The sequence below is a fragment of the Spea bombifrons genome, chromosome 3, assembly GCF_027358695.1.
Source record: "Spea bombifrons isolate aSpeBom1 chromosome 3, aSpeBom1.2.pri, whole genome shotgun sequence".
NCBI classification, from domain to species: domain Eukaryota; kingdom Metazoa; phylum Chordata; class Amphibia; order Anura; family Pelobatidae; genus Spea; species Spea bombifrons.
The window spans coordinates 95,910,899-95,937,478 of record NC_071089.1 but is presented as its reverse complement, the minus strand read 5'-3'; the positions used below and the strand labels follow the sequence as shown (position 1 = coordinate 95,937,478).

At 38.2% G+C, this 26,580-nt stretch overlaps 1 protein-coding gene across 1 annotated transcript; it reads left to right on the top strand.

Annotated features, from left to right (window-relative positions):
• The first annotated feature begins 1,846 nt into the window (after positions 1-1,846).
• Positions 1,847-24,512, top strand: PCOLCE2 (procollagen C-endopeptidase enhancer 2). The gene is made up of 9 exons (XM_053460678.1): positions 1,847-2,002; positions 5,050-5,158; positions 10,994-11,249; positions 11,818-11,942; positions 12,964-13,100; positions 14,398-14,552; positions 19,746-19,829; positions 21,452-21,619; positions 23,966-24,512. The coding sequence occupies exons 1-9, from the start codon at positions 1,926-1,928 to the stop codon at positions 24,094-24,096; spliced, it is 1,242 nt and encodes a 413-aa protein (XP_053316653.1). The 5' UTR covers positions 1,847-1,925; the 3' UTR covers positions 24,097-24,512.
• Positions 24,513-26,580: the final 2,068 nt, after the last annotated feature.

Here is a 26,580-nt window from a genome sequence, read left to right as displayed (position 1 = left end):
TACTCTGCTTTTGGGACAAGCAGACCCACAGTTGCACAACAAGAAGGAAAACATGTAATAGAATACAATACGACCAGGACAAGAACAAAACTGGGTTGGAGTAATCAAGTCTCACAGTCTTTCACAGTCTGTAAAAAAGAGTATGGAATTTCTTAACATAACCTGCAGGAATTGCAAACTTGAGTGTAGAGAAAAAACACTTTAATGGTGAGTTTTTCTAGGGGTGAAATAATAATATTGACATACAAAGGCCTAGCCTTCAAGCAGACTTGGGACCTTCTCTGGATCCAAACTCTGATGGGAAAGCATTATCTAGATGTGGAACTGTGAAACTAGATAATGGGTGTTTCTTAACCTATATAACATATACTATTGATTGCTTTTTATTACTAAATAATCTAAAAAGCATTGGTAAACAATATTGACTAAAACCCATTATTATACCTCAATATACTGTATTATACTTGGTAATTGTTTTTTTTATATATTCTATACACTCTGTATGTCTAGGATGCAAGAACTAGCATGGCATGACATCTATGGGTGGATTTCTGGTTATTAGGATCTTTTTAGCCTTTTATTAGTATGTATTCCTATTCAAGTGATTTCAACAACCAACGTTTTTAGGTTACTAAAGTAAGCCAGTTTTTGTACACAATGTCATTATATCAGAAAATTGTTTTGCTGATGGGAATATTGTCAAAACATATTTATATGACCTTAAAGAGCTCAAATTTGGAGCTGAAACATAGGGTGTGGACTTTTTGTTCTTAATAAAAGACAAATTACTCTATAATAGTTATTCAGACATCATGGAAATAACCCAAACCTAATGTATGCCTCTCCAAAAAAGACAGGTCTAGGTTTTATTGATCCTACAGGAAGAGATTTACGGTGTCATTATACCTAAAACCAGCGTAGGACCTTAACCCAAAACCATTGCTGGCATTTTAATTGACAAGCACAGGAACAGAGATTATATGCTTTCTGCCATTGAGAAATAGTCCTAGACCCAATGGAGAATTTTTGCCAGTCTAGGCCTATAAGCACCTACTTAAACTTTATATAGATACCTCCCCATCCCCATAAACTATTCTGCAAGGAATATTTCTGTTTGTTAACCTCGTTCTTACCTATGTTCTTGCAAAATAGCTGAAACAACAGATTTCATGCAGGTCAGGCATATGACCTTAGACAAAAGTGTGAAGGACGGAGAGACTAAGGCAGTTCTTAAAATGTCAAATATTTTACATTTGTCTCTTTTAACTCCAATGTTAAAGTGGTTCATTTTTATTCTGATAAAGATGTGCATATTATAATATTGCTTAAGTTCCATACAATACAATCTTTGACTGCATAGAATCCTCTTACTCAAAAGAAAGCTCCTACTTATCATACATAAGAACATACCTTAGAATAAGTCTCAGATCAGTTCCCAGAAATATTTTTTTGGTGGTTTTCAGTGCTAACAAAATCTGAGTCACTTTTTACCCCTACTCCTCCCCCTCTAGGACATTAGACATGTTGATAAGAAGTGTATAAGGGGAAAATAAAAGCTATGCATCTGTAACAAAAAATAAGCACAGTCTTTAAATGAGTGACTTCATCCCCATTACAAAGCATCACAGCAGCAACTTCTTATGGTTTCAAAAGCAGATGCTCTCAGGTGTGAATGGGTTAATGAGAACCTTTGAGAGAAAAGGAAAGAAGGAGGAGAGGGGAGGATCAGATTTTAGGGAGAACTGGATCCCCTCCTCCTCTGGTCTGCAGGAACAAATGGGATATTCATCAGGAGTCTGCCTGAGCCAAAGTACCTCCCAAAGGGAAATGAGTGGAGCCTCAGACTATAGTGTCGCTCCTCTTTATAAAGCTCCTGCAGTTCTCCAACTCATAGCTTGTGCTTGTTGCTGATCAGTGTCAGAGACATGAGTAAAGGAGTGAACGTGCTGCTGATTTCCCTGCTCCTGGCAGTGCGCTCCACTGCTCAGCAGCTCACTGAGAGGTAAGGTGGGACAGGGGACATCCTCAGCCACTGGGGTGGGGGCTTCTTCTGCTACCTCTTCTTCCCACCTTAAAGGTGCTCCAGTGACACAGTCTATGAGAAACCCTGAAGGAAAGGTATAAAGCTAGCATTTCTGCTGCTGAGCATTCCAACTGGGATCAAGAGTGGTAGGATACTACAGGAGCTGGAGTTCCACATATCTGAAGTTCTAGAAGAAGAATGTCTATGTCAATGGACTGTTTTAAAAGTATTCAGGGTTCTAGTAAACGGATTTTAAAACTTTTACTTTACCATGTAACTGCTAGTTGAACAGAAGCTTATTTTATGTTGTTTTTTTGTGTAGACATGTAGTAATTTCTTCCTGTTGCACATTTGTACATTATCGTCTGATTGCGTCACCTATGGAGATGACGCATTCTGTCTAGTAGACTACATTCCAAAAAAATCTAGACTGTGCTCGGGTTACCATTACATGCATCTTTTTAACAGAACATATCACCCTAAATATGCATTTAATACGATATAGCCCGTTTTTTCTGCTTGTAAAGGTGTATCTCATCTGTTGACATGATGATAAGAAGTCCATAATTTACAGCTCCCTGTCATGTGCTTCCTAAAACTCTAGATTCTTACTGCTTCCATACATCGGGATCAGTAATACTTTATTTACATGATCTCTCTCTGCTCCTGCTTTTATTGCCATTTCCCTGTTCTGTTCATGGATGGTGTAATGGACTAGACTGGTCCTATACTCCACCACGTCCCAGATGCTCTACTGATCCAGCTAAAACTTATAGTTTCAGCCTTGATAGAGCTAAGCTGCATACAGCTCCCTGGGATACAATGCCTGAGATTAATGGGAGCTGTAGTTCATAGTAGCTGTGGTGGCAGATGTTCACTGTCTCTGTGTGCTCTGTAATTCAGAAGTACTGGATTTCTTGATCATGTCCCATTGTAGGCTCTCTGAGAAGGTATGTTATTCCAAATGGTCAGTGCCAGGGTTACTTACTTTATTTTTATCTGGGAAGGAACATTAACGTGTGTTGCCCCCCAGTATATGTCTATATACTCAGCTGCTGCCAGACCTCTGACACCCAGCTGTCAGTCACTTCTGTACTTCTTGAAGTAGAACATTGATTGACAGCTCTCCATCTGTGGTACTCAAACATGTGAAAGGTATTCTGCCTGCCTTGTGTACACGATGGGTCTCTAAACATCATACCCAGGTCAAACTGATAGATTCTCTACCCCTTTATATATATATATATATATATATATATATATATATATATATATATATATATTTGTGTATTTAAACTTGTGAGATTGAAGCACCATTGGAGAGCTACTGTGGAGTAGCCCTTCATCAGAAGTTGGAGCTACTGAGTTTACTGCAGAAAATCTGTAGGGTATTTCCCTGAACAACTTGGTAAATTTGTACTTGTACTCCTACTCAGACACCTAATTTATGGAAAACAGATACTGTTAGGAACTGTGTATTCAGAATATCATATAGATTCCACACCACAGCCCTTGGTCTTGTCAGCTGCATCTGATTATTGATGAGTTTATAGACAAGGTATATAATTGCGCCTCTGCTGCAAACCATATATTCACTAATGATGGAAAGATTTGATGTAATACCCCACACGTGCTACTACAGTGTATCTAGAAAACTATCCTTTAATTTACATTCTGCAGATTTACTGATTCTGTGACATACCATGTACCATGAGATCTCAAACCATGTTATATGTTTATAACACCCAATGTTGCATCGAAGATCATATATCTGCTGCTGGATTTAAATTCCATCACCTTTGACGTGAGAGGCTGTACTGTAGCCCAATAATAGCTGAGGTCATAGGTTGTTTTTTAAATCGCGTGATTTTATTTTTGAAATGAAAACACCCTTTTCAATGTATCTCCACATTGATATCCATTTCAGCATGCAAATTTATGAGTGTGCCAGTGTACATTCAAATGGATGTGCCGAAGTGGAAATGCATTTTGGGTATGTCAGCTATTTAGGGGGCATATTCTTTGGGGATTTCATACTGGGAGTCTACTTGAGCCAGCTCTTAGTAAACGACCCACACAAGTCCCACCTTCAGTTGGTCTTAATTTGGGTCTTTGCAACAGTGAATTATATGGTTCTATACACCTATGACACCTAGTAGGTTCAGCTGCCAAACAGGGTAACAATTCAAAAACAGCCAGATGTGTCGTATTCTCCAAGGTTAATGGACGTAACTCCATTTATATCTCAGAATCATTTATAAACTCAACCATGAATCACTTCAGGGGTTCCTCAGTTAAATGGGAACGTTATGAGAACATTACAAAGAGCAGGGTATTTATCACTTGCCATCAATGAATCGTCATTATCATTTATTATACTGTCGATGAATAGCAATGAAAATGAACCCATTTATTTCCAATCCTTTTCCCTATCTAATTAATTAAGTTAATCTTCATTATACATAAACATCAGAACTTATACCTTGTCATATTTATTTTTCCAGTCTTTCTATTTTTGACTCAGATGTTATAGGCTCGCATGCTTCGGTATTGCTCACTACTACTACGGCACTACTACTCTTCATGGCAACTAAACCCCTACCTCTATTCCAACCTCCTACTTACATGAGTCACACCTTGGCTGTCTTGGCCCTTCTTTTTAGGGTTTTTCTGTACTTTTTTTGAGTACAGATAAGGGATGAAATATCGTGGTCTGTTCACAAAGCACAGAGTCTACCCTGTGCCATATTTAGGTTTATCTGGGGGTTCCCGCTAACATAGAAACATAGAAACTTAGCTTCCACGAACTACAGACTGATTAACTGGAACTGATGAAACTGATGCCCAACCGCTCTACTCATTAGGCTGGAAGAACCATATTCAACAAAAGGGCAAACTAAAGGTACAGAGATAATAATGCAAATGCTGAAACCAGGAAGCTGTGATCACTCCTGGCCAGTCCACATGTAATATAATTATGTTGTGTTGACCGCTCCATGACGGTGATTTTCCTCTTTCTGTTTTAGGCACACCTTCACATGTGGAGGGAATCTCACCGGAGAATCAGGAGTTCTGGGAAGTGAAGGGTTTCCTGGTGTTTACCCCCCAAACAGCAAATGCACTTGGAAAATTACAGTAGGTGGATTTTATTTTCTTATTTATTGAATTCCAAACCACTAGGTAAGTCTGCATTATTATGTATTGATTTATAAAGTGCCGTCATATTCTGCAGCCGCATACAGTGGGTAAACAGGACAAATAGCAGAAAAGGTAAAGAGGGCCCTGCTCAAATGAGCTTACAATCTAAACATATTCAGATTTTACAAAACAAATACTGTCTAAGAGCCAAAGGGCTAACTTGGCCTTCTCAGGGACCTCTATATTAGTCTTGGAAAACCTCAGATTAAAAATGTTGTCTATAATTCACGACCATAACTGACCTATTATCCTCTTGACTTTCTGGTCAGCTGGACTGTTTTATTTTGCCTTCTCTAGAATAACTTAATGAAACTTAATGAAACTCAGGACCAGCCTATTTGAATGGACTTTCCTTTTTGCATTTCAAAATATAAATGCCTTTTGATGTTTAATATATTTTTTGAGGATGCAGCTATAAAGTTAGGAGCAATGCGTAATTGTAGAACAAACAAGTATTAATGCAGGGCGGTCTTATAAATATATATGGATTATGCATGTGCACATCATCAATATATCATTGCAGGATCTTTGACTTTGGCCATGCTCTTCAAAGTGCACCTGTCATGGCAAAAATAAAATGTTTGGGGCTTCCTTTTTATCTGCGTTGTGGTAGCAAATTACTAGCAAATGTGTAGGTTTTGTGACTTTAACTCGAAACAGATACATTGTTTCATGCTGCCCCATCCTGTTTTTATTCTTACAGGACGCCTTCACATAGTGATGGTACTTATATCCAACTATCCATGTGGATGAAATAAAAAAGTCTATGGCCTACATTGTTTCAATTTGTGAGAAAAATAATATTGCTGCATATATATATATATATATAAAAGGGCAAGTTAACCCCGTACAGAGGAGAAACTTGCCTTTTTTTTTTACCAATTTGTGTTAGTTGTGTTATAGAAGATTTACTCAAAACTACTCAACAACTCTCAACAACTCTCAACAAAGCCAATTTGAGCAGCACTTATATATTCACAATTTGTTGTTCTGTTGATAGAATACCCACTCTCTATGCTTTAGACGATGTTTTTTGATTGAATTTACTGGGTAGGTGCTGAGTTCTTCCTTAGTTTTGAGTCCTTATTGGTCATTATTATCTCCCAATACAATTGTCTTTTTTATATTTCTTTCTCAACCCGTTTGGCTGATAATTAAAAATAAAAGTCAGGCTATGATGTCTCTGTTTGTATAGCTTGGTGTAGGTACTTTCTGTTTAACCTTTAATTCTCTTTATACAGGGTATAACATTGGTGGCGAAAGGTATAATGCTACCATTATCTGCAGCTGTGTTTCTAGAACTCTAGTCATTCTAAATTATTCCCTAGTACATTTATGCTGTGCTTGAAATGTGCAGCACGTCTGTTCGGCATTGGTTAAGCTGACAGGGGTTCATCCGGCATGCATACCAGCTTCCAGATCATTTGTAATCCAACCTTCTATCTGGAATGCATCTCAAGAATCTCCAACAGTGCCAGTTATATAGCAAACACCCCCAAATTACTGATCCTACTGATCTGGAATATAGATTTTGTTATAAGTATGAATAACACATTTCATAGCAGAATGCTCACTGCTAGTAAAAGAACTCTGCATCCAATGGTCTCCGTGGAATTCCCTACTATTATTTCATATTGATTTCAGAGACGTTAAACTAACCTTCCTGTTATGAGCTGGACTGCTAATTGGGCAAACGTGCTTCCACTCTAGGGGAAACCTACAACCATTACTAAAATTAACTGTGGCGATACACTTGACATCAGTTTCAGAGGCCACACTGCTTAATAGGAAGCAATTTTACTTCTCACCAAGAGTATTGTATGTCCAGTGCAGTATACATCATGGGAAAATGATCTTGACAAACTATTTCTCTGTTTGTTTCTCTTGTATTGCTATTAACAAAATATATATGGGTATTTATTATATACTGATTATATATATGTATGTGTGTGTGTGTGTGTGAAGTGCAGTGGATAGTATCATAAGAACAGCCGTGTCGATCAGTGTGCACAAAAAATTACACTAAGTAGACACCAAACAAAAGTATTATATGTATTATATGTTATAATACAGATGATAAAATCCTCCGATTTAAATGCTTGGGATATCAGGATATCAAAAGCAACAAGAGTTACATAGGAAATTTGACAGCAGAAACAAACCTTATGGCCCATCTAGTCTGCCCATTTTTCCTTCACAAATGGGGAATGTCTGGAGGGTTGAACCTGGTACTTTGACGAAGATTTTAGGAATATAGACTGAGGCATGATAGGATGATGGAAATTTTGATTATCAGAAGGTTGAATTATTCACAATGAGAGATTATCAGGGGTAGGCACCAACATTTGCTCATGGTGGACATTGGTCTGTGGTGGATAATTGAATGATGTTCTATGGAAACCCTGCCACAGACACTTGACTCTTTGTACGGACACTTTGCCTATCCATGGAGATCATGCAGTATAAATATGGGTATTTGTTGTATCTGAGAGTTAGCAGTTTTTAGGTAAACCTGGCAAGAAGTGGAGGTGGATTGCATTAATGGACAGGGCTTAATATGACTAGGTGGAAGACAACAGGGAAAAAAAGTCTTCAGAAGATGGTCCACTAAGCCAAACCTATATCAAGGTTTGATCAAAGTTGCAAATACCCCTGTGTTTGTTAGGGTGAAACATCAACTGACTTGGCTGACCAGTGCCATGCAGTACATGGGGTGTATAGCTGAGTAGCTGAATCCGTTCTGTTAGTTTAAACATCCCACAGACCGCAAGGCTTCACTTTACATCGGCTGGTCAGTGACATATGAAATGCAAACTTGTGCTCGAAGAGTGGAGGACGTGACCATCCTAATGTTTATATACTACTTGGTTGTGTTTAAAGAGCAGTTCTAGTAAAGAGTGGTAACATTGGAGTAATCACCAAAACGGTCAAAAGAATGCTCCTGCTGATTGCTCCACGTAGACTCTGCGATAAAGTAGATATTATATTACACATTATTTAGATTTCACAGCCAGCAAATGTCGTGGCATGCAATCACACTAAAAATCATGTTGGAAAGTAACGCTAACTGAGAAATAATGAAACTATGTCTTTGTGGAACTCACATATTCCCAAATGATTTATTAGTGTGAAATTTGGACTGCAGGCCAGGGTGTTCCCTGAGATTGCTGAGTGATTTAATCGCTCTATGAAAAGGAACATGGAATATAAGTGTAATACTGGTGTGGGGGCAGCTGTAAGCCGGGTATACATTAACAGCATAACAGAACTAATCTTACCGTCAACAGATATGGACATATATAGTTTGTGACATCATCTATTGGATCACTGAACCATAAATCCTCCTGTCTTGTGTTTGTACTGGAATGCAGTAGTTGGTTGTTTTATGTATCAGTTTAGCTCTCTATAAATCTCTTCTGTATGCAGGACAGATAAATGGGAGTTTGTGTTTACCTACCATCCCAAGGGTGCTGTTCCCCTTAGTCAATACATTAATTGAACTTTTTAGTGTGTTAAGCAAATAAACTATAACAGATCTGGAATCCCCTTGAAGGTTTAATCACACAAAACTACATAGATATGTTGAAGAAACATTTTTTTCAGTTTCTATGGCTCCTGCTTTGGTGTCACGTGACAATTAGGTGTTCCCAGTATATTTTATGAATGAGATAAACTTTTGCATGATTAAAGAATTGGTTATGAGAAATGTTTGAACATGCAGTACTAGAATGCTACATTTACAAAAGCCTTAAATTCAACAGCATAGGTGGAACAGCACATTTAATAATGTCCATTACCTATTACCCCAAAAATAGCATGTTACAAGAACTACTTGCACATGTTGTTAGGTGTCACTAAATCATCTTATCCCTTATCTAAACCATGCTTTGACGGGACACTGCTTGCTCTGTGAGACTATTGAAGTGGTCGTTCAGGCAATGGATACATTTTGCGATACACAATTACACTATTGTGATGCACGCCCATCCTATATAATGCTGCTGATTCTGTGTCTGGTTGCGAAGTGCTCCAACCAGGCTGCAAATTGAGTCATTGGCCTCATTGGCCTACACACAATATACCAGCCACCCCTTGGAGGTGTTGGTGCTTAAGAGCAAAATGTTATTCTGCATTGGATAAATATATGATTCCAGACACTTTTTGTGTCCCTGCAACACGTACCTCCATCTTTCCACAACCCAGCACCTGAACCCCAAGAAAACTGCTACACCTCTGCAAAAAGTATACATGCTGGACCAGGACATCTCCATATTCCTCTATAACTGTTTTTTGTATTTTAATTTTCCTGTTTTTCACTTCTGATGACATCTCTCCTAATCCTGACCCCCCACATGTTTCTCTCTGACCCCACATCCATCTATGGCACTATCTCTCCCTTTCTTTATATCTTATGTCTCTCTTTGTCCCATTTCTTCTAGATTGTAATTTTGCGGGCAGAGGAACCTATGGGTTTGTCTTAGTCTGTTAATTGTAGTCTTGTTAGACTCTTTGAATATATGTATTGTAAGAAGTGCTGCTTAACTTGTTGTCGCTATATAAATAAAAGATAATCATAATCGTAATACGGTAATAATGATAATAACAATAAAACAGAAGTCATTAGCAACAGATGCCATTGGATGTCATGAAGAGGACAGCACATGTGGCAAGTCAGTAGATTTATGGCTTTCCTTTAAATTCTGTTTAGTTGTTTTTTGTCTGTATATATATATATTTATATATTATATACCGTGTGTATATATATATATATATATTGTTAAGCTTTTCATGAGGATCTTTACAAAATAGCAAAAAATCACTTTAGTACAAAAGTAACATTGGAACGAGGGTACCTCTGCACTATACATTCATCTTAATCATGATTCCAACATCTGGTAGCCACATATAACACTTAAAAACACATCCTCTATTTTTATTTATTTTTCTTTTTGGGAAAATAGAAACATCAAATACCCCAAAGGTGCCACTGCAACCCCATCCTCCAAGTGAAAAGTCTTTTTGTGAAGGTTATTCTAAGGAATCTGTTTATCAGTTTCAAAATAGCATCTCAGTAAATCAACACCAATGTCTTGATGACGGACATGTGATCCTTATCAGGCTTATCTGTCCTATTTAACCTGTTGCATGCCTTTTCCATGAATAGAAAATAAAAGAATCAGGATCTCATCACCTCTACTGCATATAATGATGAATATTTGAGTATATTTTTAAGTATACTTGTGAACTCTGCAGGCTTGACCCGGGGTCTCCAGGTAAAGCCCTGTTACCTTGGGTCAGTTTCTTCTCATCCATGTTCTGCCTATGTTAGCCTTCAAATTCCAGTCGCAAATAAATTGTACATGACTTGATTATTTCTCTCAGAGTAATTATCTGGCACATTGTAAAATAACATATAACATGGTCCTATATTTAGGCTTAAACTTAATGAATATTTTTTATGCTCTAAGCATTTTAATAACTAAAATACTGCTTGTGTGAACTTCTTCTTGAAAGTTAAATATGTTTTGTTGTCAACTATACAATTAGCACTAAAAGGCAGTAATTGTTATTAGAGTTTTTTCCCCCAAATTTCCATGTACATATCAAGAATATCTAAAGGGGAACAAACTGTGTGTTAATTGGATCTGAGTGGAGTTATAGATGCATGGCTGCCATATTGTGTGAGGCGTTCATAGTCAAAGTTTTGGGAAAATCTTTACATTTCTGTTGAAGGTTTCTATGGACGCTTTATATTTTTTGTTTGTCTTTTAGGTGCCAGAGGGTAAGGTGGTTGTTCTGTCTTTCCGCTTCATCGACTTGGAAAGTGATAACTTGTGCAGATACGACTTTGTGGATGTGTATAATGGTCATTCCAATGGCCAGCGAATTGGACGCTTCTGTGGGACGTTTAGACCCGGTGCTCTTGTTTCTAACAGTAATAAGATGCTGGTCCAAATGATTTCAGATGCCAACACAGCTGGAAATGGCTTCATAGCGATGTTCTCTGCAGCAGAACCAAATCAAAGAGGTATTGCGTACTTGCCAATTTATGCTTCAAGAGTCCTGGGATAAAAAAGGGGTGGGGCCTAAACTAGGCGGAGTTACACAGAGCTGCGTGACCCGGGAGCATTGAGCTCCAGGCTACCCGGTACAGGTACTGGGTGTCTGGAGCTCATTTGCCATCGTTCAGGTTGTGTATGTTTCTCAGAGTTTTTGCCGGGACAGACTCGTAATTGACAGGAAAGGAATAAAAAACTGGGACTCTCCTGGCAAATTTGGGACTGTTGGAAAATATAGTATTGTGTTCTACTCTAATACTCAGAAGCTAAAAGTACAATTTATAGTATATTATAGCTAACACAACTGTCGTGGTGCATATTTCTGAATGAACCTGAATTAAAATGATCAGGAAAGAGTAAAGAATTACGATATGTATAGCTTGAAGGAAGGAAAAGAGGCAGATTTGGATACTATGTGTACTGTATCTCTAGTCGAATGTGATTTTTTGATGAATGACTGCATGTCCGCCTCCTAGGTATATATGTTTCCATCTTTCAGGTCAGGCCATACTTTCTTATGTGATTATGTAATTACAGGAGAACAGTACTGTGGGGGGCGACTGGACAAACCTTCAGGATCTTTTAAAACCCCCAACTGGCCAGATCGGGATTATCCTGCTGGGGTCACTTGCGCATGGCATATTGTTGCTCCAAAGCATCAGGTGAGATATATGTATTTTTATATATATTTTATATATATTTTTATATATTCAAGGATGAAAAATATTTTTTCTACAATATGGTCTCTTTAGTAGCCATCATGTAATACTTGCTCACCCAAACAATATAGAAAGGACATGCACATGATTCCAGTTGTTCTAGCCGCATTGTCACTGTACTCAATACGTGCGGCACCGTTAGTGTACAATGGAACAGGCAGGACTCGGAAAGGATGGCGATTCTTCTCATTCCCATTGGTTGTTTTATTGTCTTATATGGAATTGTTTTGAAGACTTTTAATTGAAAGGTTTATTGCATTGAACCTGAGATCTGAGATAATTTTCTAATTGATTTCCTACCCTGAGGTGCTCTCCTTTATCCTCAACCACCCTCACAAATCAACAAGAATCAGAAACCTAACAGGGGAGAAAAGAGGAGGAATGATCATGCATATACATGAGAATAGAAAGTTGGGATGGCTAATGCTATACACATAAGATATTTTTGTTAATATTTATATTTTGCTTATTTTAATATGTAAATTATAGGATCTGCTTTGAGAAATGGAAGGTCTGATATTCAAGGTATGAAATGGTTCAAGGGTAGTTATGTGGTAGGTTTCCCCGAAAAGTAGTGTTTTTAGTGAACTTTTAAAAATGCAAACCCTCGACTCTCATGTATACTTGTCTGTTATTGTGCTCTGCTGTTTTTTCCTGAGTTCGCTTATTGACCTTTTCTTTGCTACTGTAGGAAGTTTTCTTAATTTTACCTGGCATGGCCAGTCCAGGAACTGCTTCTTCATTTCTCAATCTGTTTCACCTGCTACGTTTCTGACTTTGTACCTTTCCCTTTTTGTACCTTGTGGTCAGAGTTTCCTTCTGTCTTCTGTATGGCGCATCATATAATCCAACAGTGGCATCACATGCCTACTCTGTGAGAACCTCCATAAATTAGTTTACCATTTACTAAACGTCCTGTAATCTTTTGCTCTAAAATAATAATTCTGTTCTCCCTTCTGTAAAGTTGATAGAGCTACGGTTCGAAAAATTTGATGTTGAAAGGGACAATTACTGCCGATATGACTATGTGGCCGTGTTCAATGGAGGAGAAATAAATGATGCCAAAAGAATCGGGAAATTCTGTGGTGACAGCCCACCTGCGTGAGTATATATATATAAATTAATGAAATAATAAACCAATAACTTAATAGTAATGGTAAAATACCAAGAAATCCCCTTACAATATTAAGGGCATCGATATGCCCATATAAAAGTGTGTAGAAGGGTCCCTCTGCGTCAGCCTCCTCTAGAGAGGTAACCAACCAACCCGAATCAAGAAGCGAAAAATAAATCTGCTTTAACATTAAAAAAAAAAAAAAACAGGTCTTACATAAAATAGCTGAGAAAGGTATTTCCTTGTGGTTACCGCAAGAGTGATCCTCCACTCAGTCTCTGTACTCATTTTGTACGCGTAACTTCCTCCCTTATGCTGTGTAAGTGCGCACTAGACCGTCTAGTCTAGACGTGGTTGTTCCCAGCAGAAATGGTAGATCTTAATAATGCAAAAGAATTTCAACATAAGTAGGAGAATGATTGGCTACGGTCTGGGTCTTTACAGAGGAAATCATTTATAGAATTTCAATGGATTATTGCTATTTGGCCAGTATGCTGTAATCTAATCATTAAAACTTCAAATGAATTTGTAAAAGTATAAATTATTAATTATATATATATTTTTTTTATTAAAGGTACTGTTCCATCTACTCTACTGAATTTAAAACTTTCAAAAGCTTCTCAGAAATAATTTTCTTAATAACCCCATTGTACAGTGCTATAGAATATGATGCCGCTATATAAAACAATCTATAATAATGACACATTTTTCTCATTTTCCGCAAAAGCTGTCACTGATAGGTTGCTGCCATAGAATCTCAGAAAGCATCGTAAAGTTTTTTGTCTCATTCTCATGTTTATGAAACCTTTAGCAGGCGGAATAAAATGACAGATAGTCAGAAGGCGTATTTGCTTCACATATTTAAGAGTGCGATGAAGGTTTTGTGTGTTTGTGGAACAGTATAATGAACTCGGATGTCAGGATTTTTTTAAATTAAAAAGCAGCTTCACAATGTAATCCAGGAATATATAGGGCTATGGACTTGTTAGAAACCAGGAAGTTATAACTGCAATGGCATTATTCTTGGTCATGAATGCAGGGGTCACAGGTTGGTGCCTCTCACTATAGAGAAGCATTAATGAAACTTTGGGAGACGTATCCCTAGATGGGTCTATAAAGTGCATTAAATCAGTGACGTGAGTCTATATGCCCGTTGGTAAGATTTTTTTTCCCGGGTGGCATGTGATAATATGCATTGTGTTATTATGTATTGTTATTATTATTTATTAAATATATGCATTTATATGGTGTCTCACTGATTTTTTTTTTCTGTTCTCTCTTAAGGCCTATTGTATCCGAGCGAAATGAACTTGTCATTCAGTTCTTGTCTGATTTAAGTTTAACTGCCGATGGTTTTATCGCGCATTATAAGTTCAGGCCTAAAAAGTTACCCACAACGACTGCCTCCCCCGTCACAACAGCTGCCCCCACAACCACAAGTAGGTCTTAATTCTGTTTGACGTTTTGTATTTTTGTGGCATTGGAAAATGTACTGGGGGAGGAAAAAGTTTTTTTTTTTTTTAAAGCGTAACACCCCCGAATTTTTAGGTTTTGTTAAATGGTTGCCAAATAATAGGTAGGTGCACCATTAGTCAAACTCATTTTCTAAAATGGGCTAGAGGCAAAACGCCCAAGAAACAATGCAGCAGAGTAAGTATCAAAAGGCTTTCTGAAATACATGTTGAATGCAGATTGTCTCTCTTACAGCTTCTTGTGTTATTGATGAAGGTTATAGAAAAGTCAGCTGTACAGGGCCAACTGTATAGTTTACTAGCTTCTGTGGAAGAAAGATGGAATTTTTGGGGAATATGTTTTGCATACATGTGTGTAAACGTGTCATGACCTTCACCAGAACTTAAAGGGTTAAGTCTCAGCGAAACGCATGTTTTTGATTTTATTTTTTCTCATCCCTCTGAGGGCACTGTTTGGAACTATGGATAGGGAGCGTAGGTCCTAAGACATAGAGGGGTTGGGGTTATGATGCAGCCAGACTAGACTGGCAGTGAGATCAACAATATACTTCCCCACGAGGTACCTTAGGGAGCCAGTGTTTGATTAGGGTAGCGAGCCCCTTTTCACCATTTAGTACTTGCTCATGTCTGATGCAGTCCGTGTAAGTGGTATCTATAAGTTATGTATATACACTACAGTAGTCACTACAGCTTCTCCAATCCACCCTATACCACTCAATTTTCTGCACTAAAATAAACGATTAATTAACTTGCAGAATGGTAGGGGACTAATGAGCATTAATCTCAGCCTCTGCTAACCTGTCACTGTGTCACACTTTAACTCTCATCAGTCTGTAACTGCTGCTATTGATGAGTTAAAATGATGTCCGCACACTTATAGATCTAATGCTTGTCCCTCCTCTTGTAAATGCTGATTGGACAGCAAAGTAAGGAAAACCCCCACAGGTTGTCGAACCCACCAATCACAGCCATAACCACCAATGGCTGCTTCTACCTACCAGCTATTGATATGTACCCGCCACACACAGTCCCTTCCCACGTTACCTCACCAAAACGGCTTGTAATGGCGGCTACACTTGGCAACAAATGGAGGAATCCTAATGAAACTTCGGCACTTTTGCAATTTCGTTGTCAGTGGTTCCGTCTAAGATTCACCCTTTTTATCAGTGATTTGTACGTTTTGGTTAAAAAAAGTTTGTATGAATCCAAATGCACAAGTCTAATATTGGTAAAACCAGGTGCTGACTGATATTATCCAAACACCCCCCAAAAAAAGCTACTGTTTGGACAGAGCAGCAGTTTCTGGGACTGTGAGTACATGCGTTGTGTTCGTCTCAACGTTTCCAGTCTGTGTTACTTCACTCTATTATTTCTCATGCAAAGAAATGTGCGAAATGGGCAAAAGACACTATATTATAGAAATGTTATACGTGTTTTCATCTGGATATATTTATGTGGCTGTAGAATATTAGAAATATATATATAGCATCTGGTTTTGTTAGATAAATGTTTACCTGTTTGAAGTAGTTATTAAAGTGGAGTGTTTTGCCGACTGGTAACCCTGTAAAACCGTAACAAGCCACTCTGCAAAAATAATGATGGGTTCTATCTGGCCACCTCTGAGGCCTGGTACGTCTGCCAATCCTGTATATTAAGGAATATATTGTTTAAAGTCTTACAGCCAATATTACTGGGCGCATGGTGGGTGGCAGGATTACTATTTTTGTTGTTTTTAAAAAGTCTTACATTAGATAGCACTGCTAACTAAAACAATTCCTGTTTAGAATTGTTGTAAATATTTACTTGTCCTGTTGAGAGTTACATGGAATGGGGAGGGTTTTATTGGGGTCTGAAACATGCTGTTCTTCATATTCTTATCAGCTACAGTAGATAACATTCATTTTATCTGTCATTGAACCAAAGATCCATTTATCATCCACCGGCCATAGAGTTGGGAGCTGAGGCTTTACTTTATACATTATAGAATGCCAGCACCAGTGAGCCTCTGCTGCAGGAAGAGCTTGGTTGGTCCAATATAAAGTATATTTCGATGTCTTCTATGCATTATAAAGGTCCAGCTCAGCCCTTCTTGATGAAGGAACTTGCCAGTGTTGGTCCTTCATAGGGCCACCATTAGAAATCTTGGGGTGCATTTTCTGGGCCCCTATAGCCCACCTATCAGCATTTTCATCCCATTGCGCCACCCTTACATTCTTTCCATAAGCACACCTTGTGAGAGAAGAGGCGATCCTAGGGTTAATGGTGCCTGGGTACAGTATTTTTTGAGCCCCCCATAACACACATACATAGGAACACGCAAGCTCACACTGTACACTTACATACACACGTTCTTTCTCCTAATTCATAATTCGTCTGCATGCTGCTCTTTAGAACAGCAATAGTATTGAATCTACTTCTGTAGTCTTGATTTTCTTTTTCTGCATAACTGAAATTAACATGACTTAAAAATGAGTATATAGTCAGCATTACCGCTTTAAATCTTAGCATACTATTGACATGAAAACTTCAACATGGGTTATACATGGTAATAAAGACAAAGAACTTTTTTTAAAAAGCGTGGTTGTTAAGATGGTTGGGTGCCTACAAAATGAACTCTGCTTCTGTAGTTGAATATATAGAGATTCTTCCATGGTACTGAAAAAATAGCTTTTAAACAATCATCCTAACTTTGTTGCTTGAACATGCAACGAACACTATTGTGGCAAAGAGCCACAATAGCCAAAACATCACATTGTTACATTGTTTTGATGCTGGCTCCAGTGCTGTCTGCAAATCCACGCAATGCAAGCAATTCTCTGGAATTCCTGTATCAGGATTGTAAAATGATGTTACAGATAGTTCTTTACTCTCAGGTTCTAAGCACCCTAGTAGACATGTACCTTCATTACTTATTTGTGTCTAGATTTCCCTTTAGCCGAACCGTCACAAGATGTTTACAATAGCTCCAATGGGATAGCCGTACAACACTTTTGTTAATTTAAACTGTGGTCATGTAAATATGTTCTGCAGACTATCCCACTTCTGAAACAGTCTAGCACTACTATATATATATATATATATATATATATATATATACCGGTATTTTGTATATGATCCAACAGCTGACAGGTTAAATAACTACTGTCAGTTGTTAAATGTAAGATCTGTTACTTTAATTTTATTTCATTTGGGGCTGAGAGTGGCATTGAAAAATCTGAAGAATACTAAAAATACTGCTTGCTGGATTGGGTGAATTACAGGGCAGTAATCTTCTAGGAGTGCCCTATTATTCACACATTCCACAGCGGCTGGCCACGTAGCTTGGTGTTTGGTAAAAGAAAACTGTTTAAAAATTCCCCTTTCGATATATGCCGTATATGTTATAGAAGTGATTTCTCCTGGCAGATGTGCAGTTACCAAATCATAGTTAGGGAGTTATAACTAATGGAGTCAAGACCAGGCTGGTGCCCCCCCAATCCAATAGTACCTAACAGTGTGAGGTGAAGGTTTATGCAACTGCTGACATAAACCTTTATGCTGCTTCTACGTTGGGGTGTTGCTACCCGATGGATGCCAGGATATGATGTGAAACCCCCCCTGCTCTGGATCAGCAGATTATGTCCAGACCACAAGGAAGTGTTAGAGAAGGAGCGTGTGGCGGTGGTTGCACATATCTCCACCTTGCACTCAGGTTCTTCTCACTATGGTGGTAGTTTAGGGTGCCAAGGGCAGCTACCCTTTTTTACCCCACCTTAAAGACAGTCATGATAACAGTTCTGCATTTCTCCTGCCACATCCACCTCACACATGTATGGCGAACCAGAGGTTTCTACGATACATATCAAATACATACCCAACATGATAACTACCTTTCTATCTACCTACCAGATGGTCTGACCCAAGGATGTTCCACTGATTAGCCCAGCTTTATAGTGTGTATACAGTTTTTAGAGCAATAACATGTTGCCAAGCAGAAAAACCTAACATTTAGCACACATGTATGATAATAATAAGTCAAAGCAGCAACCTTTCACTTGTTTATGGGATTGTAGCTTTACTTAATAATCCATTTCAGAAAAGTATGGCAGGCCTTATTAATGGATGGAAATAAGCCCTGGCAAATGTGACCCCTGTCCGTCGCATTGCTGACTGCTACTGATTAGGAAGTGAAGGGCCCTCGAGCTGCAAAATGACATGACAGTTAATTACAAAGCAAAGAGCGGGGCCTTCGGAGAAGTGAACAGGTGCCTAGACCGTCAGTATATATGTTTGTGAAACCGGAGAATTGCTAATTAAGCACAGATATATGTATCCTTACCAAGAAGTCGCTGGAGAATACATACACTGGTAATGAGGGTATTTAGAGCTGTGCTGTGTGCTTCTATTACTGCCCACAAGTGCTACCAGGACGGTGGATGTCCAGACCCAATCGGGCACAATTGGCGCAATGCACATGAAAACAAATATTATAGGATTATAGTATGGTATTATTGTAGTTAATTAATAACTGCTATCATGTTTAGTCAATTTCCCCCTAAAGCACAAGTGGAAGTAGTGCATACAGTGCGAGGCTATACACAGAGTGTCTTCACTGCACAATATTTAAAGCAAAAGCCGATATTGTTTGCCACACACATTCAAACACACACATTCAAAAGTTATAATAAACAGTAATATAAAGGTTTATGGCCGGTGGTCATAAAGCTCATCTAATATTCTGATATATATATATATATATTTTTAAATAAGGCATATGAATGGCATGAATGGCGTTTTTTTAACTCCTCTGCTGTGTTGATTTTAAACAACTAAGCTATTGTGTATGACGATGATGTTCTGAAAAGTAACATAACAGAGTTGTGTCTGGACTTATTAAACCTTTGGGCAAAGACTTAGACAGTATTTTCTTCTCAAGGAAGAATGCCTCATCCAACACTCCTTATCTCTAAGTCGATATGATAAAGGAAAGCTCGTTATTTAGTGGGATTAGTGTTCTATGTCTTCCCTTCTACAATGTCATTTTACAGCAGAATCTTGAGAGTCACGTGTGGTCAGAGCCCCCTCCCCTGTTCATGGGTTGTTAACGTTTTTTGGCTTTTCTTATAAAATGTTCATGTGCAAAAAATATGAATATATCAAAATGTTTTGTTTTTTTTTTAGGTTCAAAACCAACAGTTGCCCTTTGCCAACAAAAATGCAAAAGAACTGGAACTCTGGAGAACAATTTCTGCTCAAGTAACTTTGGTATGGCAATAAAATGACTCTACATTTTACCCCTTAATCAGTAACTTGAGGTTGTGTACTTAAACAGCAAGAAATAACAGAAAATGTAGTTTGTGTACAGGGCAATGTTCGATAGTGGTCTACCTCTTGCCTAATCAAAAGCGTCCTTGAGTTGTTCACAGAAAAAAAAACTGTAAACATGTGTCCGAGGCAGACAGACCAAGCACAACTGGCCAAACAGAAAGTGATGTGTGCTATATAAAAGTCTTTATTCAGACTCCTAGACTTGGAGTGTTGTGTTGCTGGAACACCATGTACATTTCTGGCCTACAAGCACAGGTCTGTCACTTTGGGATTCAATCCTCATAGTACCATAATTCAGACCGCTGATAATATGTTTGGCCATGGATGCTAAAGGCTGCTAAATGCAGTGGGGGCTGGGGAGCAACTGCATGTAAAAATATGTCCGTTTCTAGGTTGACCTAAAGTGCCACATTAACAAAATATGTTCTCGCTGATTGTCTTCACTTCACTAGCAAGATATCCAGCCATTGCAAGGGGTATTACTAATTAACAAATAATTCAGGCTTTCTAGCTAAAGCTCGTTGAACGCAATTATTCATATAAACCTAAATGAGCTACCTAGACGTTTTATATCTGATATGGTATATTATGTTTTTAGAATGTTATTTTATATAGAAAACATATTTAATTTTGGTTGTACTATATGGGGATTCAGCAATTGAACCTGACCTATATATATATATAGAATAACCAATTAGGCATTGGTACCATAATTGGCCAATTAACTAGACCTGACTTTTTACTTGTGGGTGAGACAAAAGTGATGCCAGACTGGCCAAAAGTCATGGCTGGTAGTAGAGAGTAGGTCAAGATCAAAACAAATGTTAAAAAGCCTAAGGAAAAGAAAGGATGATTCCACTAACAACCACTAAGACACATCATTAGTAAATAGGATGTCACAACCAGAAAAGGCAGGCCAGACCTCTGACATGCAAGCCGTCCCAGACTGCACTGGTTATATAGGTGATTGTGCTGTGGGAGCAAAAGGATAAAATTGCCTCAAGTCCCCAATCAGGCCCAGATAGGCTGCATATACCGTAGTCTGCACCTAGATTGTTTAGTGGGAATGGGCTTCACAAAATACTGGTGAAGCAAATGTTCAGCCTTCCTGCAGTACAAACAGAGGGGCATTTTAGATGTCTTTCCTAGAGACAATGACCCAAATCTTCAACAGCTCCAGAAACCAGAACCAGTTCATCTTTGAAAGATTCATATATGAAGCCGAAGTGATCTAAGGTTAAATCTTGGCCATTGGCTCTGTTTGAAGGACCTAAACATTGCTTCACCAAGTAAGGCTATGAAGGTATCATCATACAAACATTTATGGCCTGGACAAACGAGAGCAAGTACACTAAAAGTTGTCTTTTGGTATTAAGCAAATGATGTGGACAAGCCATAGAGTATGCTGTTACCTGTGAAATCATAGTACACACCTGATCCAAATGCCACATCAAATAATTGTAGCATTTCAGTAATTTCTTCTTTATGAAACAAAAAAGAAAGCATTTTGTGTATGTACAGAATGATGATGAAGTTCATTCCATGTTTTGTTCCTGTAGTGATAACTGGTACTATTATCACAACGGTTAGTAGAGGAGGGAGCGTGTATGCAACAGTGTCCATCATCAATGTTTACAAGGAAGGAACGTTGGCAATTCAACAGGCTGGGAAAACGATGAGTGCCAAAATCATGGTGGTTTGCAAGCAGTGTCCAATCATCCGGAGAGGTTAGTATCACCAAAACTTTCAGTTCTGTTTTGTTGAATAATATGAGTTTGTATATAAAGTGTGTCTATTTTAAATTTGGTTCAGTTTAGCACATGTTTACAGGACAAAACCATCTTCAAGAAGGGTACAAAAAGAATAAATGTTCCATCAGAGCCTTACTTATTTCAATAATACTCTGAGGACACTTATTAAAATTTTTCAGCTGCCTGATTAAATAGAACCTCCTTATAGCTCCTTAAATCTGCTATTAATTTCACTAAAATGGTATGGACAATGTACCAGCACTTGATTCTAAACCACATCTCAATGTGGATTATGACCAATAGATAATACCAGTTCAATGTATCAGTCCCAATTTAGGCATATCATACAGAAACGGATCCAATATATTATTAACAATTTAGCTCCAATGTTGTTATTGTAAACGCAATACCCGACAGTTTAACTCTTTTAGCTTTTAAAGTTTTTTTCCCCATACATTTTCCACAATTTTTTGTGATTCCAAACAATAATAAAATTACAAAAATTGGAAAAATTATAGTCTGTAGTACAGACCTGGGCAAAGCACGGCCCGCGGGCCACATCCGGCCCGCTGAATAGCTCGGACCGGCCCGCAAAGAGTGTCCTGGTGACTCACCAATGAGTCCGGTGTCCCCCCCCGCCCCGGTCACTTACCTTAAACTCCTGTGTTGGAAGCGTTTGTCTCGGGTGCCGGCGCTTTACGCTGGGCGCCGGCATATGACGTCAGACGCCGGCGATCAGCAGTGAAGCGCCGGCACCCGAGACAAACGCCTCACGCTTCCAACACAGGAGTTTAAGGTAAGTGACCGGGGCGGGGGGGGGAGATCCTGAGAAGGGGGGGTTAGGGAGTTAGAGGGGAGATACTGAGAAGGGGGGGTTAGGGAGTTAGAGGGGAGATACTGAGAAGGGGGGTTAGGGAGGGAGGTCTTACTGTGTGTGTGTGTCTTACTGTGTTTGTGTGTGTGTATCTTACTGTGTCTGTGTGTGTCTTACTGTGTCTGTGTGTGTCTTACTGTGTCTGTGTGTGTCTCACTGTGTCTGTGTGTGTCTTACTGTGTCTGTGTGTGTCTTACTGTGTCTGTGTGTGTCTCACTGTGTCTGTGTGTGTCTTACTGTGTCTGTGTGTGTCCTACTGTGTCTGTGTGTGTCTCACTGTGTCTGTGTGTATCTTACTGTGTCTGTGTGTGTCTCACTGTGTCTGTGTGTGTCTTACTGTGTCTGTGTGTGTCTTACTGTGTCTGTGTGTGTCTCACTGTGTCTGTGTGTGTCTCACTGTGTCTGTGTGTGTCTTACTGTGTCTGTGTGTGTCTTACTGCGTGTGTCTTACTGTGTTCATAGCTTATTCAGTTATTGTAATAAATATTTTAGCCCATTTTTTAGCTCAAAATATTTTTTCCTTTTTTTTCTCCTCTAAAATCTAGGTGCGTCTTATCAGCAGGTGCGTCTTATAGAGCGAAAAATACGGTATGCACTCCGAAGCCTTGTTCATTTTGTTCACTTCTGTGCTGTGCTAATAGTTATTCAGGCCTTACTTATTCAAGCACCTCTACCAATGACGTAGGCTTGAATAACTTTATTAAACAGCACATAAGTTAACAAAATGGACAAGGCTTCGGAGTTTGTAGTTTGTAGAGGTCTGGCCCTCTAAAACCATTCCAATTTCTCATGTGGCCCCATGGGAAAATTAATTGCCCACCCCTGCTGTAGTAGGTGCGTGGCATCACATTGCAACAAAAATTGCAACATGGCAAAGCGAAAGAGGTTAGGAGGTACAATGTAGAAGGATAATGTATGGTTTCTCCTTGTACAAGCCGCGTCTTTTAATTGGTCAATAGTAAAAATAGTAATAGTAAAAATGCTGCCATTGAATACACCTTTTATTGCTGAGCCTTGAGCTTCATACACAACAATAATACAATTCAAAGTTTTATATATTTCTGTATTTCTAATCCACATAAAAATAATCAAAAGCATATTGATATGCCAACGTTATAAACCCACTCATTCCTACGCTTTACATTTATAGGTAAAAGAGGTATAACTCAAACTCAGAGTATTAAATCTGTAAATAAAATACATCTCTCTTCTTCCACTTTGCAGTATCCAGCCCTACAAATTTTAGCGACTATTGTGGTATTTCATAAAATGATGTAATGTGATGTATGGATGCATTTTTTATATTATGCATATGTTCTTACATTTGGTGGCCTTGTGGCCCTATCTATTGAAATCCATATTGAAAGACATTGTAATGATCATGGCCCTGAACAGAACAATGAAGCACAACTGATTACAATCTCCCCGGTGTGTGTCTCTTTTAACAGGATTAAATTACATCATCATGGGACAAGTCGATGAAGATGGCCGCGCCAAGATTCTACCCAGCAGTTTTGTCATGAGTTTCAAAACAAAGAATCAGAAGATACTGAACACTTTAAAATCCAAGAGATGCTAATGCACGACCCTTCCTCTATTAAAGCAGCAAAAGTGACTGTAAATATTTGGGAAGGCGCAGACCCAGGCTCAGACGTTTATATCCAATATTGTGGAAGGACTATGTTATAACACAGGTTCCTACAATCCGCAAGGAATATTTCACATATAAGCTTCTCCCACTGAGAATGTAAACTGAACTGTTTTAGGTTCTGACTACTTTAAAGCTGTTTATTTATGTTTCTTAAAATCATGGAAAAAATAATATTTTTTTAGTAATGGCTAATGTGGTGATGTAACAAAATTTTAAGTGCAATATTTATATTATGTTTTTGTCCTTTTTATGTTTGCTAAAATGAAGTGGAAGACATTTTGATGCTGGTTTTGGCACCATACGTATGCTTAAATAAAATCTAAATATATACATGAGAAAGTAAACTATGTATTTCGCCTTTGTACAATCTAGCAAAGTTGTGATGAGACCTTAGGCTTCTAATCTGTTGTTGAACTGCCAGTTCCCATATTCAGCCATCCTCTTGGCCAACTGAGCATCACAGAAAACAAAGTTCTAGAAAAGAAATGGTGCCAGTGTTTTCTGGGAGCTGAATTCGACCTTAATAATGTTACTTCTTAAAGTTACCACAGCATAATCTAATTTAAATAATTTGAGGGGGGGGCATAATAATAATAATGCCTCTACTGCAGTCTAAATCCCAGTTTATAGTGCAACTAACATAGTTAAACACCACTCTAGTACCTCGCAAACTTTACTTATTAGTCAGTAGATGGCACGTTGGCCCACGTGCACCCACAAAGTGACACCAGAATGGTATACAATGGTGTTTGTGGCAGATCTAGCAAAATGACATGAAACGTAGTTCTGTTGGACAGGAACATCATAGACAGATGAGGGTTATCATCGGTGGAGCACAATACAAACATAAGTGAACAGTGAGCAGGCTAGAAATATAACAGGCTACATTTTCATTTACGGTACATCTATGGCAGGCCTTTATCCGACCTCAATATACAGTAGTTTCCCAAAGTTTTGCTTTTTTACCAACATTTGAAGTAAAAATTAAATGTTTGTGTTGTCTCTGTGGCATCAAGCTGCTTTGACCTCACTCTCCGTCCTGTTTTGGAGATATATAGCTGTAATTGGTATGTTATAGTCTCACCCTACTTATCGCTGACTTACTTTTAATATAACCCTAATGGAGTCAGAAGATCTCTACCAAGGCACAAATATATTTTTTTATTATTATTATTATTTTAATCAGTGCCACAATATGAAGGTCTAGGATATTCTGTAAAATGTTCAAAATTATTATAATATCCTAGTTTATAAAAATAAAAAAAGGATTTATTTATATCAAAATGAACGTGGGACTAGCAGTAAAATCTTTAAATAAATCTTTATGGCTAGAAGCATCAATGTTAGCATAACAAATGGTTTGAGACAGTAGTAAAAAATACTTTGATTTATGCCACAATGAGGTTTGAACCATTGGAGAAACAGATCCCCTAACCCCCTGCTAAGTCTGTTATTTCTCAAGAACTCCAAAAATATGTACAGTGTTTTTACGACATTTCTATTTGACCCTGTATTTTTATAGATTATTTTCGAAGTATGTGAACTAGCCATGTGGCACACCAGTATGGTCTGGAAAATAATAGGTAGTTGGTTTGGAGATTTGAAAAGACTGTACCTATTATAGCTGTTCTGTGCAGACAAGAAGCCAAGCTCAAGGCTCCGAACTCCATAGTTTACACATTCCTTGAATAGTGTTAAACCACAAGGTTTGCAGTTAACCCCTCATTCATCTGTAAAAAAGGAAAGCTAGGAAATAGACGGAATAGAATCCATGAGAACTTTTTTGTGCTGATTTATCAAGAACTGATCTGCAATAATAAAAAAGAACAATATGCATAACTATGCATAAAAATAGATTTTTTTAACAATGTTCTAGAAATAGTCTTATCATAGCTATTAATGAAATGGTTCAATGAGCAGGAAAATAAAATCTTTTCAGGTGGTCAGTGTTAAACCTATCCTGCAGAACTACTAGTTATTGTTTATCAGTCTGTGCAGAATGAAAGGTCAAAACCCATATTTCCCCGCACACGTACTGCACAATGCCTCCTAAAAATACTGATTTCTTTAAAGATTAAGCTGTGCGGTATACAGATTCAGCCTGGCCTGGGTCTACATGTTCTTAATGTCTGTACATAAAACATGACATGGAATGCTTCTCACCTTAGCAACTCACTGTTTAGTGGATAAAACCTCCAAAGGAACCCTCTTTGGGAACCAGCATCCTCTGCCCCTTTCCCTTCACCCGTGACCCTCATCATATTACATATTTGGTATGTTGGGAGGTTTGCGAGAATTTCTGTCTGCTTAATTGATTTCCAAGCATTTCTTTTTTTAAATTATTTGAGGGAGGAGGATCCATAATAATGATGCCTCTACTGCAGTCTGAATCCCAGTTTATTGTGCAACGGA